Source organism: Salmo salar, chromosome 28 (assembly GCF_965601325.2).
Source record: "Salmo salar chromosome 28, fSalSal1, whole genome shotgun sequence".
Lineage (NCBI taxonomy): Eukaryota > Metazoa > Chordata > Actinopteri > Salmoniformes > Salmonidae > Salmo > Salmo salar.
In genome coordinates, this window is record NC_138318.1 from 23,892,658 (window position 1) to 23,910,772 (window position 18,115).

At 43.6% G+C, this 18,115-nt stretch overlaps 1 protein-coding gene across 1 annotated transcript in view; it reads left to right on the forward strand.

Annotated features, from left to right (window-relative positions):
- The window catches only part of camkmt (calmodulin-lysine N-methyltransferase), a 243,920-nt gene that overhangs the window by 180,181 nt on the left and 45,624 nt on the right, over positions 1-18,115 (forward strand). Inside the window, exons 7-8 of the mRNA XM_014179982.3 lie at positions 3,440-3,506; positions 9,377-9,451. Of these exons, the coding sequence (XP_014035457.1) occupies positions 3,440-3,506; positions 9,377-9,451 (142 nt within the window). The remainder of the gene's footprint in view (positions 1-3,439; positions 3,507-9,376; positions 9,452-18,115) is intronic.

Consider the following 18,115-nt stretch of genomic DNA (forward strand, 5'->3'; position numbering starts at 1 on the left):
CATCCTTCTACAGTTGTGTTATATGAGTGATTGAAAGTGGTTGGTAAGACCTTGCCCCATTTGAGTGAAATAATTGCATACTATCTAAAAGTATCTCCAAATGCATGTCTTTTTAACTCCCTCTCAGGGCCAAAGCCACAATAGATGACTGAGCATTTAATTCAATTAAATTCAATTAAATTCAATAAAGGGGCATTCCATACAAGATTGTCACAAAGATATTTCTAATGTTTTGGATCTTCCTGAAATTAAATCCATAGAAAGGCCATTGGTGGAAGGATGCTTGGCATACCTTCGAAATCTGTATCCAAAATAGTTATTGGGACAGAACTAATTAAAGTTGAGAAATGTGTGACATTTTAGTCTTACCCAGGCCTCCTTTAAGACACTACAATGATGGATGACTCTGTAGATGCTAGAAAGCCATTCTTGGTGTCATTTAAATCTGCACAGTGTGCTCTGAAATGTGAGTAGTCTTCAAATATAAATGTAAATATCATAAAAGTACCCTTTTTTGATATATATATATATATATATATATATATATATATATATATATATATATATATATATATATATATATATATATATATATAGTTATATAGTTATATAGTTATAGTTATATATATAGTTATATATATATTGTTATATGTAACACATATTCTACAAGAACATCACATTTCCAGAGTGGGCTCTGTGCTGCATTTGAAGTTTTGTTAAATTTTTTGATGGGATCAGATCCAGGTAGGAGTTGTTGGGGCATTGTTGCTGAGCAACTGGACTGCTTCAGTGATTAATGTGTCTTTCCTTCTGTTTGTTTTGCTTGGGGCAACTTGGGGCAACGGAACGGCCTACCCAGAGGTATTGGGTCTTGTGCCCCTTCACCTGTACCCACACTGCCTGCTCCCTGCTCTCTCACTGGTTTGAACTGCCAGCTCACTGCTCTCTCATTGGTTTGATTTGCTTTGCTCCTTGCACTCTCATTGGTTAGCGCTGTCTACTCACCCTCCCCAGCCCTCTCCTTCCATCCTCTCTTCTCCATTGTACCAGCACGATAAAGAGAAATCTGTGGCTTTTACAAAAGCAGGAAACCTACACACGCTAAGCTTGGACAAAATACATGGTTCAGATTTAGCTGAAGAACTGTTCACCACAATGAGACGTCATTGAATATCACGGAGGCGGTAACAATAGCATCGCTGGGCCTCTGATGACGGAAACGTACACAATTCAGCGTTGACTGCAGCTTTGTTTAAGAGAAAAGAAAGAAGGTGGCGGGAAAGGCAACCACAGAGATGGACAATCAGCTGTGTTGCCCAATAGGCCACTTTCACAACATTCACAGGCTTTTTCCCGAGAAACTATTTTTGTGTAGTCGTTCTCATAATAGAAATAGATGGAATGGTGTGATAAGTGTGAGAAAAGAGAAAGAATGGAGAGAAATAGATGAGCAGATATGGCTATTGAGAGTGGATGAAATAGAATAGGCGTTTCTCTCAATCAACACAAAACATGTACAGTAAGTACCCTCTCAAAGTCGCTTTTTCACGTTCTTAGTGTAAATATGTAGCAACTAGCATATATTATTATTTAACCGGGCCTCGCACGTACACATTGGGCCATACAGCCGCACGTACACATTGTGCCATACAGCCGCACGTACACATTGGGCCATACAGCCGCACGTACACATTGTGCCATACAGCCGCACGTACACATTGGGCCATACAGCCACACGTACACATTGGGCCATACAGCCGCACGTACACATTGTGCCATACAGCCGCACGTACACATTGGGCCATACAGCCGCACGTACACATTGGGCCATACAGCCGCACGTACACATTGGGCCATACAGCCGCACGTACACATTGGGCCATACAGCCGCACGTACACATTGTGCCATACAGCCGCACGTACACATTGTGCCATACAGCCGCACGTACACATTGGGCCATACAGCCGCACGTACACATTGGGCCATACAGCCGCACGTACACATTGGGCCATACAGCCGCACGTACACATTGTGCCATACAGCCGCACGTACACATTGTGCCATACAGCCGGACGTACACATTGTGCCATACAGCCACACGTACAGTAGACACACGCTCACCAAGCACCCTCACTCCTGACCTTGAATTACAAACTGAAAATCATTTGAAATGTTTCCATTGTCTGATTCATGAATGTTGGCTGCTTCCCCCTGTGTGAAGACCCAGAAGGACATATATTCCTCCGCTTACACACCCAGAACAGACAAAAAATGCACTAGTACTATACAATTGGCAGTAGGAATATGAGTATCTACTTACTGTATAGATGAATGTGTTTATGTGAGAACCTGTTGAATTCTTGAGTGCTTGTAAAGTGTAACGTTATTTCTGAATGCCTGTCGGTTCGAGTACTGTATTTGTGTGAGTGACAGAGAGTGTGTGTACAAGCCTGTTAGAGTTGACCTTAATTTGAATTGACCCCAACAAAACCTGTTACACCACTGTGTGTGCATGGCTGTTACAGCTCTTGGCTATATGTGTGTGTGTGTGTACTTGTGTGCGTGCGTGCATGGCTGTTTCACCACTTGGGGGGGGGGGTGAGTGTGAGAGAGATAGTGAGATAGTGTGTACACCACTTGGCAGTGTGTAGGATGACCTCTCCCCCAGTGAGGTGGTACTGATGAGATTACCCTGTAAGCTCCTCTCCTCCTCAGCCCATGATCCCAGTGTGCTGACTCTCTTACTACACAGACCTGCCCTGTGTCCGTGTGTATGGTGTCTGCCCGAACATTTGTGTGTGTGGTGTCTGTCCGAACATTTGTGTGTGCATGCATGTGTGTGTAAGGGCCCATCCCTTTGATCTAGGATTGGCTCTCCATCCATCCAGCAGATACCTCTCCCTCTCTCCCCCCTCCCCCTCTCTTTCCTCTTCCCCTCTTCGCGCTCTAGATTGGATTTGCTACAGCTCTTTGCTGCTTTAAAGACAGATAAATCCTAATTGAATTGCCTCAGCACCGGCCCTCCAGACAGTGTATTAATAGACAGGTTGACATCAATCAGCCTGTGTGTCATAGTGGTGATGTGGTGAGCTCCTCTCAGGCGTAGGCTACAGGTTAAAAGCCTTCTGATTGATCTGCTGGCCTCCATTAAGCCCTGCCCTGCTCTGTTCAGGTCTGTTCTGCTCTGTTCTGTTCTGCTCTGTTCTGCTCTGCCCATTTCTGCTCTGTCCTGTCAAGCATCTGGCAGCCTCTCACTTTGCCCCTGGAGATCAGGGATGGTGTGTGTGTGCGTGCGTGCGTGCGTGACCGCAGCTGATAAGTTACCACCAAAGACTCAAAACCTGCCTAATAAAATGCTAGATCATGTCAGTAGCTGCATGTGACTAATGTTAGTTGTGAACGTGAGATGTTTAGTTGTAACCTTAACCAGGTCACCAGATGTGCGTGGAGTCATCGAGAGAAACAGGCAGGCCGGTGTCTTTGGCTCCACAGATGTTTCCAGCAGGTGAGACGTTTATCTGATAACACCTCCCTCTCTCACACCTCTCAAATCTCTCTATCACTATTACTTTAATGAAATCCATATATGGGTTCAGCTCATTAAGTCACCTCAGTTATCATCTTTGACTGATGATCAAGACGTCATATTTTACTTTCTACTTCTTTCTGACAAAGAAGGTAGATTGAGGGGTTTTACAAAAAGGAACATCACTGTAGAACAGTCATTCTTATTCCCATGTAAAATAGCCTTTTGAGTGACTAAAATATCACCCATAATATTTTTGGTGGATAGAAATGTAAAAAAAAAAAAAAAAATGTAAGTAATTTTTCTCATGGCTTACAACCAGGAATGTTTGAAAAGAGGCTGGCGTTGACTGACAGGTCTTTGAAACGCCTATGTCAAGAAACTTGGATGCAGTGTTGCAGTAAAATCATCTCAAGCAAATGTGGTGAAACACAAAGCAACTCAAACAACATGGAAATTGCGTCAATGATGTCAACTTTTTTAAACATCCCCCATTTGGCATGTCTCTTGTGATGCCATTCACAGCAGCACTGACAGATAATTTGACATGACAAGTACCTCACAAACCTTCCCCCCCTTTTGTTCCATGCTGGCTGAAGAACTAGCTAGCCGGTAACTAGCTAACACCAGACACAGATGAAGAACTAGCTAGCCAGTAACTAGCAAACACCAGACACAGATGAAGAACTAGCTAGCCAGTAACTAGCTAACACCAGACACAGATGAAGAACTAGCTAGCCGGTAACTAGCTAACACCAGACACAGATGAAGAACTAGCTAGCCGGTAACTAGCTAACACCAGACACAGATGAAGAACTAGCTAGCCGGTAACTAGCTAACACCAGACACAGATGAAAGGGGAAACATAGAAGTGTCTTTGCCAGAGATGAATAGTGTCAACTTTTAATTATGCTGAACAAAATTATAAAAGCAACATGCAAAGTGTTGGTCACATGTTTCATGAGCTGAAATAAAAGATCCCAGAAATGTTCCATATGCACCAAAAACGTATTTCTCAACAAAACAATTGCACACATTTGTTTACATCCCAGTTAATGAGCAGTTCTCCTTTGCCAAGATAATCCATCCACCTGACAGGTGTGGCATATTAAGAAGCTGATTAAACAGCATGATCATTACACAGGTGCACCTTGTACTGTGGATGATAAAAAGCCACTCTAATGTGGCTTTTGTGGAGTTTTGCCAATGTGGAGTTTTGTCACACAACACAATGCCACAGATGTCTCAAGTTTTGAGGGAGCATGGACTTGGCATGCTGATTGCAGGAATGTCCACCAGAGCTGTTGCCAGAGAATTTAATGTTAATTTCTCTACCATAAGCCGCCTCCAATGTCGTTTTAGAGAATTTAGCAGTACCTACAACCGGCCCCACAACCGCAGACCACGTGTAACCATGCCAGCCCAGGACCTCCACATCCAGCTTCTTCACCTGCAAGATTGTCTGAGACCAACTGAGGAAACTGCAGGTTTGCACAAACGAAGAATTTCTACACAAACTGTCAGAAACCGTCTCAAGCTCATCTGCGTGCTCTTTGTCCTCACCAGGGTCTTGACCTGACTGCAGTTTGGCATCGTAACCAACTTCAGTGGGCAAATGCTCACCTTCGATGGCCACTGGCACACTGGAGAAGTGTGCTCTTTACGGATGAGTCCCGGTTGCAGTAGTTTGCTGATGTCAACGTTGTGAACAGAGTGCCCCATGGTGGCGGTGGGGTTATAGTATATATTTTAAAGGTATCTGTGACCAACAGATGCATATCTGTATTCCCCGTCATGTGAAATCCATAGATAAGGGACTAATGAATTTATTTCAATTGACTGATTTACTTATATGAACTGTAACTCAGTAAAAGCTTTGAAATTGTTGCATGTTGCGTTTATATTTTTGTTCAGTGTACATTTTCTGACACCCTACAGTCAACTTATGTCTCCAGTAGAGTAGCTAACTAGCTATATTAACCACGCCCCTCTGCAAACACGCCTTCTCTGATGTTGGTTACAGGGCGGTACTTATTGAAATTAGGTAAGAGAATATCATGTTACCATTGGTATATTAAAATGAGAGTTAGGGTCACCCTATCCCCTTAATAATTCGCCTCCTGAATCCAAGTGTTTGACATGGGGGAGGGGACCAGTAACTTTATGATCAAACTTTATCAATGTAGAAGAAACAGTCATTTTTCATACTTTGGTCATCATACTGGTTTCATCCAAATATCATCAAAAACATAATTTTGACTGTTCATGACCTTTAAGGCAAATAGTTAAGTCTGGGTTAGGGTTAGCCATGCTTAACTGCTGCTGTTGGAGAGTCAGGGCTTATTACGTGGTTAAGGTATGTAAACGTCAAGGTATCACCCGTCCTGATTGAGGTAGAGGTAAAGGAGGTGTGTCTGTGTGTAAATGTATCAAAGCAGAACAATTCGGTCTAATTGGATGTCCTCATCCAGAAACCATCAACAGAACCCCCACGTCACCAGACATTCTGTTGTACCCTGGATACAGGGATAGTTCTAGCTGAAAAATACCATTCATTACCTCCCTAAAAAGTCATTTTGTCGTTCAGCGATCTCACTTACTTGATCCCAGTCTCCCTCGCTTCCCCTCCTCTACTCTCCCTCCCTCACTCTTTCCCTTGCTCCCTGCACCTCTTCCCTCCCTCCTCCTCGTGTATTTACACGGGGATGATGAAGTGAAAAAGTAAACGTATAATTAGCCTGCATTACTTTGATTGTTTTCTTTTCAGATTAAACCTCCTGTCAGAACGCACGGTTTGAGAGGGGTGAAGGTCGCCCCGCGATTGGATGAGGGGGGATTGCTTTTCTCAAGTCACTGAATAAAAAGCAGGCGCGGGCCCCCTGCCGGGAGATGAGATTGTATTTCCACAAGACATAATTTTTGTTTACTGAGTGTTAATAATGGTTTATTAATAATCCCATTTGGCTGTCTGGGGCCTGGGCCCGATCTCTTGAGAGAGAGAGACGGAGAGAGAGAGAGAGAGAGAGAGAAAAAAAGAGTCAAGTGTTTAACTGGCTGAAGAGATGGGGAGATGGAAAGGAGAAGGAAGGCGGACGTAGTGACCACAGGCGGGGCGTGGATAGTGTATAGGAGGGGGCTGTCAGGAGCTGGGACTAGAGACTGTACATTAACATTAATAGCAGGAGCAGCCCTTTCGGTACACTACAGTAGTACTGATGATGCTCCTGTAGACTTGGAGAGTACCTGTCAGTGGTCACAGCAGTCGTAGTACTAGCAGTGGGATTCCTGGGCTGAGACAATCGAGCTGTTGATTTCAGGTGTCATGTCAGAGAGGGCTCTCTCTGAGAGGTCTGACGAGGTGTGTTTTACCTCTGTGCACTGAGGCACACACACAGTGGGGGGCGTTGAGACGCCAGGGGACAACACACTGAGAGGGGAAGAAAGGAGGGAGGAAGGGAGCAGGACAAAGGGAAAGGGAGCATAACTTATGTTTAATGGAGAATGAGCATATTTGTACCTGATTGTGTGTCTGTAAACGATAGTTAGTTACCCTACAGTATGTTACTCTCCCCTAAGCCCTTTGCCATTCTAAAAATACTCCAGTATCCCTGCACATTGTAAATGAGCTATTGGCACTGACCCTGTATATAACTTCCTCTCTTATTTCTCATGTTTTCTTTATTATATACAATACCAGTCAAAATAACACCTATGGAATCATGTAGTAACCAAAGAAGTGTTAAACAAATCAAAATAGATTTGAGATTCTTCAAAGTAGCCACCCTTTGCCTTGATGACAGCTTTGCACACTCTTGGCATTCTCTCAACCAGCTTCACCTGGAATGCTTTTCCAACAGTCTTGAAGGAGTTCCCACATATGCTGAGCACTTGTTGGCTGCTTTTCCTTCACTCTGCGGTCCAACTCATCCCAAACCATCTCAATTGGGTTGAGGTCGGGTGATTGTGGAGGCCAGGTCATCTGATGCAGCACTCCATCACTCTCCTTCTTGGTCAAATAAACAAATAATAGTCCCACTAAGCACAAACCAGATGGGATGGCGTATCGCTTCAGAATGCTGTGGTAGTCATGCTGGTTAAGAGTGCCCTGAATTCTAAATAAATCACCAACAGTGTCACCAGCAAAGCAGAGAGACTGGTATTTTGTGGGTACTATTTAATGAAGCTGCCAGTCGAAGACTTGTGAGGTGTCTGTTTCTCAAACTAGACCCTCTAATGTACTTGTCCTCTTGCTCAGTTGTGCACCGGGGTCTCCCACTACTCTTTCTATTCTGGTTAGCGCCAGTATGCGCTGTTCTGTGAAGGGAGCAGTACACAGCGTTGTACGGGATCTTCAGTTTCTTGACAATTTCTCGCATGGAATAGCCTTCATTTCTCAGAACAAGAATAGATTGACGAGTTTCAGAAATAAGTGCTTTGTTTCTGGCCATTTTGAGCCTTTATTCGAACCCACAAATGCTGATGCTCCAGATACTCAACTAGTCTAAAGAAGGCCAGTTTTATGGCTGCTTTAATCAGAACAACAGTTTTCAGCTGTGCTAACATAATTGCAAAAGGGTTTTCTAATGATCAATTAGCCTTTTAAAATGATAAACTTGGATTAGCTAACACAACGTGCCACTGGAACACAGGAGTGATGGTTGCTGATAATGGGCCTCTGTACGCCGATGTAGATATTCCATTAAAAATCTGCTGTTTGCAGCTACAATAGTCATTTACAACATTAACAATGTCTACACTGTATTTATGATCAATTTGATGTTATTTTAATGGACAAAAAATGTGCTTTTCTTTCAAAAACCAGGACATTTCTAAGTGACTCCAAACTTTTGAACGGTGGTGTATATACTGAACAAAAACATTTATGCAACATGCAACAATTTCAACAATTTTACTGAGTTACAGGTCATATAAGGAAGTCAGTCAGTTTAAATAAATTCATTACGCTCTAATCTATGGATTCCACATTACCGGGTAGGGGCGCAGCCATGCATGGGCCTGGGAGGGCATAGGCTCACCCACTTGGGAGCCAGGACCACCCACTGGGGAGCCTGGCCTTGCCAATCAAAATTTTAAAAAATCCCCACAAAAGAGCTTTATTACAGACATAAATACTCTTCAACTTCATCAGCTGTCCGGATGGCTGGTCTCAGACGATCCCGCAGGTGAAGAAAGAAGCTGGATGTGGAGGTCCTGGGCTGGCGTGGTTACACGTGGTGTGCGGTTTTGAGGCCGGTTGGACGTACTGCCAACTTCTCAAAAATTACATTGGAGGTGGCATATGGTAGAGAAATTAATATTCAATTCTCTGGCAACAGCTCTGGTGGACATTCCTGCAGTCAGCATGCCAATTCCACGCTCCATCAAAGCTTGAGACATCTGTGGCATTGTATTCTGTGACTAAAGTCTACATTTTAGAGTGGCCTTTTATCATCCCCAGCACAAGGTGCACCTGTGTACTGATCATGCTGTTTAATCAGCTTCTTAATATGCCACACCTGTCAGGTGGATGGATTATCTTGGCAACGGAGAAATGCTCACTAACCGGGATGTAAACAAAGTTGTCCACAAAATTGGAGAGAAATAATATTTTTGTCTTTATGGATATTTTCTTTCAACTCATGAAACATGGAACCAACACTTTACATGTTGCGTTTATATTTTGTTCGGTATATATCTATATTAGTTTTTTAAAGAATTGTTATAATTACTTTTATTAGGTATAATATTTTGATATTGATTATTGCACTGTTGTGTACAGCTTGAAAGTTATGCATTTCACTGTAATTTTGCATGTGACAATAAAACTTGAACTTCTACCCATCCTACAGAGTGGTGAGGTGGGACTGTGAGACAGATGTCACAGCGCTGGAGGGACACTTTGACATCGTCATGTGCGCAGACTGGTAGGTACAACCGCCAATGACCCCTGATGCCCCTGGCGAGTTGCAAGCGGGCTCTCGGCTGGGCACACCCACCAAGTTCACAACTTACCCCTCTACACACACACACACACGTACATACATACTGTACATACATACAGACGTACACACACACACCTCGTGGCAGCCTGACGTGGCCACTTTATTATTTCTGCTCCTGTGACAGTTATCAGATGGGCTCCATCAGACAGCCCCTCTCCCCGGGTTATTTCCCCTAGGTTGACTCCGAGAGGCATTTCCATTTTGACAAAATTGCCTATTTTTCATGCTTGGCGTCCCAGCAAATGGATGACTTAGGCAAATTGCAAATAATTACGCCTTGGCGAAAAAGAGAGAGAGACGAGGAGAGTGCGAAAGACGGAGAGAGAATAAAAGAGAAAGGGAGTGGAGGAATAGAAAGGAGCAACACAAACATCTCAATTAGCTCCAGCTCCTTAACACAGATCTTAGTGCTGATCAGGAAATGAAGAGCTCTTTCTCCCTCGCTCTCCTCTCATCATCTCATCTCAGTCCCATATCTATTTCTGTGTGTTTGTTTTCCCCTCTCCTCTGTCTCTCCTGCTCTCTGTCCATCCCGTTGATGTCAACTTTTTGGGGTCAGCTTTTTGTAGAGCCCAAAACGTAATCTTGTGGTTTCTCACGTTGTTTAGTTATACAGACTGGATTCAAATATGTACAATATTTTCAAAAATATGAAATTTGCTTCATGGCCCTGAGACATCTTTATCCAACCTCTAGATCAGGAAAGGGACTATCTGGAATTCCTGTCGCTCAGTGTTCCTCAACCCACTCAATGTAAGGAGCGCTATAGCTAACTCAAGTGTAAATGTAGCTGTGAATAATCCAGAAAAGAGGGGATACTCTAATGACAGGGATCCTATGATAAAGATTCTTCCTGGTTCTTACACCTCACTTCTAGTCTCCATCATCAATCTACACCATCTGTCTGCCACTCACATAGAGTAGTACGAGTTAGAAATCCCTCCAAAAGTGTCTGAAACGCTTGACCTGTGCCCACCCAGGAGGGGAACATGGCTCTCAGCCTGTCTCATTTCTATGATACGTTTATGACCTCCTAGATAAGTGGAGCATTAGGAAAGTTAGCATTATTCTAATGTCACACAGATTTCAGGTAATGGGCAGGTGAAATGAACAGCTGTACAGAGTGGGTAATAGGGGATACTTTGTGTGGTGTGTGTGTGCGCGTGTGGTGTGTGTGCGTGTGTCTGTGTGCGTGCCTCTGTGTTGATGCATCATTTTTTCATGTGTGTGTTTGCATGAGTGTGTGTATGTCAGTGTGTGTTTGTGAGTGCATCATTGTGTAAGTGTGTGTATGTCTGCCTGGTGTGGAAGTGGCCGTTTCGACTGTCGCTCTGTGCGCCGGGCGACCGGTGTGTAATTGTCGTGGTCAGGAACGAGAGAGAGTGATGGCTGAGCGATTAACGAGCGGAGCGCGGCAGGCTGACGATCACCTGCGAAAAGGTCAACAGCCACACTTCTCCTCCAATTAATTATAGTCTTTCAGACAATGGCGCTGCAGCAGCGAGCCCACTGACTGCTGGAGGAGAGAACAGACCTCTCACATACAGATATACTGTACACACATGTATACACACAGTCAAACACACACGTACACACACACTTATGCACACACACTCGCACAAACACAGACAATCACACATTCATACATACATGGAGAGTGGACGCTGACTGAGGAGAGAGACATGTACAGACACAGAAACACATGGCAACATACTGCACACATGTATAGCAGGAAGAATGGCACTGCAGAAGGCATGTGGTGTTTGGTGGAGCTCGTGACCTAAGAGGTTGAAATAGAATTGGCTTTGTGGATTGTTCATTTAAGGGAGGGAATGATCATGAAAGGTAGTTAAGTATTTGTAGCCAAACGTTGTCTTTAGGGTGCATAGAATGAGACACCTGCTCACACAGACAACATATGTGAAGAGGTGTGTTTGAGCATGTGTGTGTGTGTGTGGCACTGTAGAAGAAGAAAATGATCACACACTGGTGTGTTGCTGTGCTGGGATTCCTGCAGAGACTGTGTGTGTGTGTGTGTGTGTGTGTGTGTGTGTGTGTGTGTGTGTGTGTGTGTGTGTGTGTGTGTGTGTGTGTGTGTGTGTGTGTGTGTGTGTGTGTGTGTGTGTGTGTGTGTGTGTGTGTGTGTGTGTGTGTGTGTGTGTGTGTGTGTGTGTGTGACTATGTCTGCTTGGCGACTAGGACACTGGCACGTCTGCTGGCTCCTCTAAGCTGCCCATGTGTGGGCATGAAGATAAAGCCCTTTGTGTGTTCCCCATTGCTCGGTGTTTGTGTGTGTGTGTCATCATTGTGTCTTATACAGTCACACACACAGTCTATTTTGTATCCTTTTTGAATCTCTGTTCTCCCTGATTTACTCATTTCTATCCAATACTGATAATTGACCCTACTTTGTTATATACATCCACCTGTGAGTAAGCCAGGTGTACGTGTTTGTGTGTCTGTATCAATGTGTGCGTGCATGTGAACATGCGTGTGTATGTGTGCAGGGACTGGGGTGGGGGGCTTACTTTTTAGAAATCCCTTTCATTTCACAAAAAGCATTGCATCAGCCGCAGCCACAGAAGAATTAGTGATATGCAGTAAACAAATAACACAATGCAACATCTGTAAAAAAAATAAAAAAAACCTGGCTCAAAAAAGGGAGGGCTTTTACTCTAATCGTCAGTAGCGTCAATCATCTGATTAGAGTAAGCAGCTAAGCAACACCCTATGATTTTCCACCAGTCATTTAGTAAATGCCTTCCTGTCACTGTGTCCTAATGGGTCAATGGATCCTTCAGGTTTCACTGTACAGATGAAGTTAATGCTGCCAGGATTAGTCCAGATTTAGCGCGGAAGTCGGGTCAGAGCCACAGTCCCCTGCCTGTACACATACACACACGCACACACACACGCACACACCCTGAGATCACACCTCAAGCCTGGTCAAATGACACACACCACAGGGTAACCATCCTAGATTATCAGCAGTGAGTTTAGTCACTTGTCGAGAATATCTAAGTCACTCACGTTCGCTTCTCAGACCATCCCAAAAGAACCCAGACTACATCCTCAATTGCTCCCTGCACGCGCACACACACCCATATTCCAGTCCACCCATTTCTGCTCTGTTGTTCTCACCATGTCATCCCATTTGGCCCCCGGGGCGATAAGAGATGGATCTGGGTTAATATACTTCTGTAATGCACTACTACTGCTATTTATAGAGCCTTACTAAGTGGCCTTGTTTTTCTTGGAGCGTCTTGGAGGGCCGGGAAAATACCTAGGACAGGACAGGACAGCCCTGTATCCAATCAAAAGAGGTTTTAGTGACTTGTCCAAAACACACTGGATATACTGTAGTGCCCATAAGGAGACAGATGAGAAGTATTGAGAGTATTATCCAGTCAATGTGTGATACACAGGGACATTGTGATTTGTTCTGTCTATAGAAAAAGAATCCCAAGTAATTATAATTCCATGGTTCCTTTCCTATCATGTTAAGAGAGAGAATGTGTTCCAATAGGCCCAAATTACTTCCTCTTCATGTCTCCTTTTCTCCACTGCGACTGATAGGTAAAAGCACTAAATGCCTTTCCATTATATAGCCTTTTCATTAATCAGGTCCTCTGAGCTAAGTGATCAGGAAGGGAAGAGGACAGAGAGAGGAGGCTATTAAAGAGTATTAGTAGACATAACAGATGTGGGATTTTAATTTGACCAGTTTCTCACAGTAGGAAAATAATCCTGCAGCAACAGGAAATGTGAATTATTGTGTGGAGAATTAAAATTAATGGACAGGAAATGTCCTGCAACAACAGGGTGATCCAATTAAGATCCTACACCTGTAGATGTTATACGTACGTTTATATATAATTTCCTAAATGGACACTTTACTTGATTAGTCTAAGAGAAGATTGGATTGTATGTAGTGTTTATATGTATGTATGTATGTATGTATGTATGTATGTATGTATGTATGTATGTATGTATGTATGTATGTATGTATGTATGTATGTATGTATGTATGTATGTATGTATGTATGTATGTATGTATGTATGTATGTATGTATGTATGTATGTATATATGAATACAGTACCAGTCAAGAGTTTGTTCACACTTTCCCATTCAAGGGTTTTTATTTATTTGTACTATTTTCTACATTGTAGAATAATAGTGAAGACATCAAAACTATGAAATAACACATATGGAATCATGTAGTAAGCAAAAACGAGTTAAACAAATCAAAATATATTTTATATTTGAGATTCTTCAAAGTAGCCACCCTTTGCCTTGATGACAGCTTTGCACACGCTTGGCATGTTGGGTCATTGTCTTGTTGAAAAACAAATGATAGTCCCACAAAGCTCAAACCAGATGGGATGGCGTATCGCTTCAGAATGCTGTGGTAGCCATGCTGGTTAAGTGTGTCTTGAATTCTAAATAAATCACCGACAGTGTCACCAGCAAAGCACCATCACAACACCTCCTCCATGCTTCACAGTGGGAACCACACATGTGGAAATCATCCGTTCACCTGCTCTGCATCTCACAAAGACACGGCAATTGAATCCAAAAATCTCACATTCATCAGGCCAAAGGACAGATTTCCACCAGTCTAATGTCCATTGCTCATGTTTCTTGGCCAAAGCAAGTCTCTTCTTATTATTGATGTCCTTTAGTAGTGGTTTCTTTGCAGCAATTTGACCATGAAGGCCTGATTTACGCAGTCTCCTCTGAACAGTTGATGTTGAGATCTGTCTGTTGAACTCTGTGAAGCATTTATTTGGGCTGCAATCTGAGGTGTAGTTAACTCTAATGAACTTATCCTCTGCAGCAGAGGCAACTCTGGGTCTTCCTTTCCTGTGGCGGTCCTCGTGAGAGCCAGTTTCATCATAGCACTTGATGTTTTTTGCGACTGCACTTGAAGTAACGTTCAAAGTTCTTGAAATGTTCCGTATTGACTGACCATCAGGTCTTCAAGTAATGGTGGACTGTCATTTCTCTTTGCTTATTTGAGCTGTTCTTGCCATAATATGGACTTGGTCTTTTACTAAATAGGGCTATCTTCTGTATACCACCCCTACCTTGTCACAACACAACTGATTGGCTCAAACGCATTAAGAAGGAAATCAATTCCCCAAATTAACTTTTAACAAGGCACACCTGTTAATTAAAATGCATTCCAGGTGACTACCTTATGAAGCTGGTTGAGAGAATGCCAAGAGTGTGCAAAGCTGCCATCAAGGCAAAGGGTGGCTACTGTCATAAGCGTCGTAAGGGACAGACCAAGGCGCAGCGGGTATAGTGCTCATCTTCCTTCTTTATTTAGAGAGAACACTCAAACAAAATAAACAAACGACGAAAAGGTTCTGTAAGGCACACAGGCTATACAGAAAACAACCACCCACAAACCCAAAGGAAAAAACAGGCTGCCTAAGTATGGCTTCTATTCAGAGACAACGAAAGACACGTGCCTCTGATTGGAAACCATACTCGGCCACACATAGAAAACGAACATAGAAAATGAAAACTAGAACAAATCCCCTCTAAATAAACCAACCCCAAAACACACAAAAACAACACCCCCTGCCACGCCCTGACCATACTACAATGACAAATGACCCCTTTACTGGTCAGGACGTGACAGCTACTTTGAAGACTCTCAAATAAAACATATATTTTTTGGGTTACTACAGTACATGATTCCATATGTGTTATTTCATAGTTTTGATGTCTTCACTATTATTCTACAAAGTAGAAATTGTACAAATAAATAAAAACCCTTGAATGAGTAGGTGTGTCCAAATGTTTGACTGGTACTGTATATACAGTGCATTTAGAAGGTATTCTGACCACTTTACTTTTAACCACATTTTGTTACATTACAGCCTTCATCAATCTACACACAATACCCCATATTTAGAAAACAAAAACAGTTTTTTTTATACATTTTTGCACTCTTATGCCAATATGGTATCTGTTTTAAAATTTTAATAAGTATTTAAACCCATTAGAGTCCACCTGTGGTAAATTCAATTGATTGGACATGATTTGGAAAGGCACACACCTGTCTATATAAGATCACACAGTTGACAGTGCATGTCAGAGCAAGAACCAAGCGATGAGGTCGAAGGAATTGTCTGTAGAGCTTAGAGACAAGATTGTGTCGAGGCACAGATCTGGAGAAGGGTACCAAAAAAAATCTGTAGCATTGAAGGTCCCCAAGAACACAGTGGCCTCCATCATAAATGGTAGAAGTTTGGAACCACCAAGAGTCTTCCTAGAGCTGGCCGCCCAGCCAAACTGAGCCTTGGTCAGGGAGGTAATCAAGGACCCGATGGTCACTCTGACAGAGCTCCGGAGTTCCTCTGTGGAGATGGGAGAACCTTCCAGAAGGACAACCATCTCTGCAGCACTCCACAATAAAGAAAAACTGTTTTTGCTTTGTTATTATGGGGTATTGTGTGTAGATTGATAAGGCTGTAACGTAACAAAATGTGGAAAAAGTCAAGGGGTCTGAATACCTTTCTAATGCACTGTATACTTAACAAAAGATATAAACGCAACTGAGTTAAAGTTCATATGAGGAAATCAGTCAATTGAAATAAATAAATTAGGCCCAATCTATGGATTTCACATGACTGGGAATATGTTTTTCAGAGATACCTTTAAAAAATGGGCCTCACAATGGGCCTCAGGATCTCATCACTGTATTTTTGGGTATTCAAGTTGCCATCGATAAAATGCAATTGTGTTCAGTGTCCGTATGCCTGCCCATACCATAACCCCACTATCGCCATGGGGCACTCTGTTCACAACGTTGACATCAGCAAACCCTCACCCACACGATGCCATACACATGGTCTTCGGTTGTGAGGCCGGTTGGACGTACTGCCAAATTCTCTAAAGCAACTATGGAGGCGGCTTTATGGAGAGAAATGAACATTCAATTCAACAGCTCTGGTGGATATTCATGCAGTCAGCATGCCAATTGCACGCTCCCTCAACTTGAGACATCTGTGGCATTGTGTTGTGTGACACAACTGCACATTTTCGAGTGGCCATTTATTGTCCCCAGCACAAGGCGCACCTGTGTAATGATCATGCTGTTCAATCAGCTTCTTGATATGCCACACCTGTCAGGTGGAGGGATTATCTTGGCAAAGGACAAATGCTCACTAACAGGGATGTAAATACATTTGTGCACAAAATTTGAGAGATATCAGCTATTTGTGTGTATGAAACATTTCTGGGATCTTTTATTTCAGTACATGAAACATGGGACCAACACTTTACATGTTGTGTTTATATTTTTGTTCAGTATACTGTATAGTACACTACATGACGAAAAGTATGTGGACACCTGATCATCGAACGTCTCATTCCCAAATTATGGGCATTAATATGGAGTTTGTTCCCCCCGTTGCTGATATTTAACATTTAAGTCATTTAGCAGACGCTCTTATCCAGAGCGACTTACAAATTGGTGCATTCACCTTATGATATCCAGTGGAACAACCACTTTACAATAGTGCATCTAAATCTTTTAAGGGGGGGGGTTAGAAGGATTACTTTATCCTATCCTAGGTATTCCTTAGAGGTGGGGTTTCAGGTGTCTCCGGAAGGTGGTGATTGACTCCGCTGTCCTGGCGTCGTGAGGGAGCTTGTTCCACCATTGGGGTGCCAGAGCAGCGAACAGTTTTGACTGGGCTGAGCGGGAACTGTTCTTCCTCAGAGGTAGGGAGGCGAGCAGGCCAGAGGTGGATGAACGCAGTGCCCTTGTTTGGGTGTAGGGCCTGATCAGAGCCTGAAGGTACGGAGGTGCCGTTCCCCTCACAGCTCCGTAGGCAAGCACCATGGTCTTGTAGCGGATGCGAGCTTCAACTGGAAGCCAGTGGAGAGAGCGGAGGAGCGGGGTGACATGAGAGAACTTGGGAAGGTTGAACACCAGACGGGCTGCGGCGTTCTGGATGAGTTGTAGGGGTTTAATGGCACAGGCAGGGAGCCCAGCCAACAGCGAGTTGCAGTAATCCAGACGGGAGATGACAAGTGCCTGGATTAGGACCTGCGCCGCTTCCTGTGTGAGGCAGGGTCGTACTCTGTGAATGTTGTAGAGCATGAACCTACAGGATCGGGTCACCGCCTTGATGTTAGTGGAGAACAACAGGGTGTTGTCCAGGGTCACGCCAAGGTTCTTAGCACTCTGGGAGGAGGACACAATGGAGTTGTCAACCGTGATGGCGAGATCATGGAACGGGCAGTCCTTCCCCGGGAGGAAGAGCAGCTCTGTCTTGCCGAGGTTCAGCTTGAGGTGGTGATCCGTCATCCACACTGATATGTTTGCCAGAGATGCGATTCGCCACCTGGTTATCAGAAGGGGGAAAGGAGAAGATGAATTGTGTGTCGTCTGCGTAGCAATGATAGGAGAGACCATGTGAGGATATGACAGAGCCAAGTGACTTGGTGTATAGCGAGAATAGGAGAGGGCCTAGAACTGAGCCCTGGGGGACACCAGTGGTGAGAGCACGTGGTGTGGAGACGGATTCTCGCCACGCCACCTGGTAGGAGCGACCTGTCAGGTA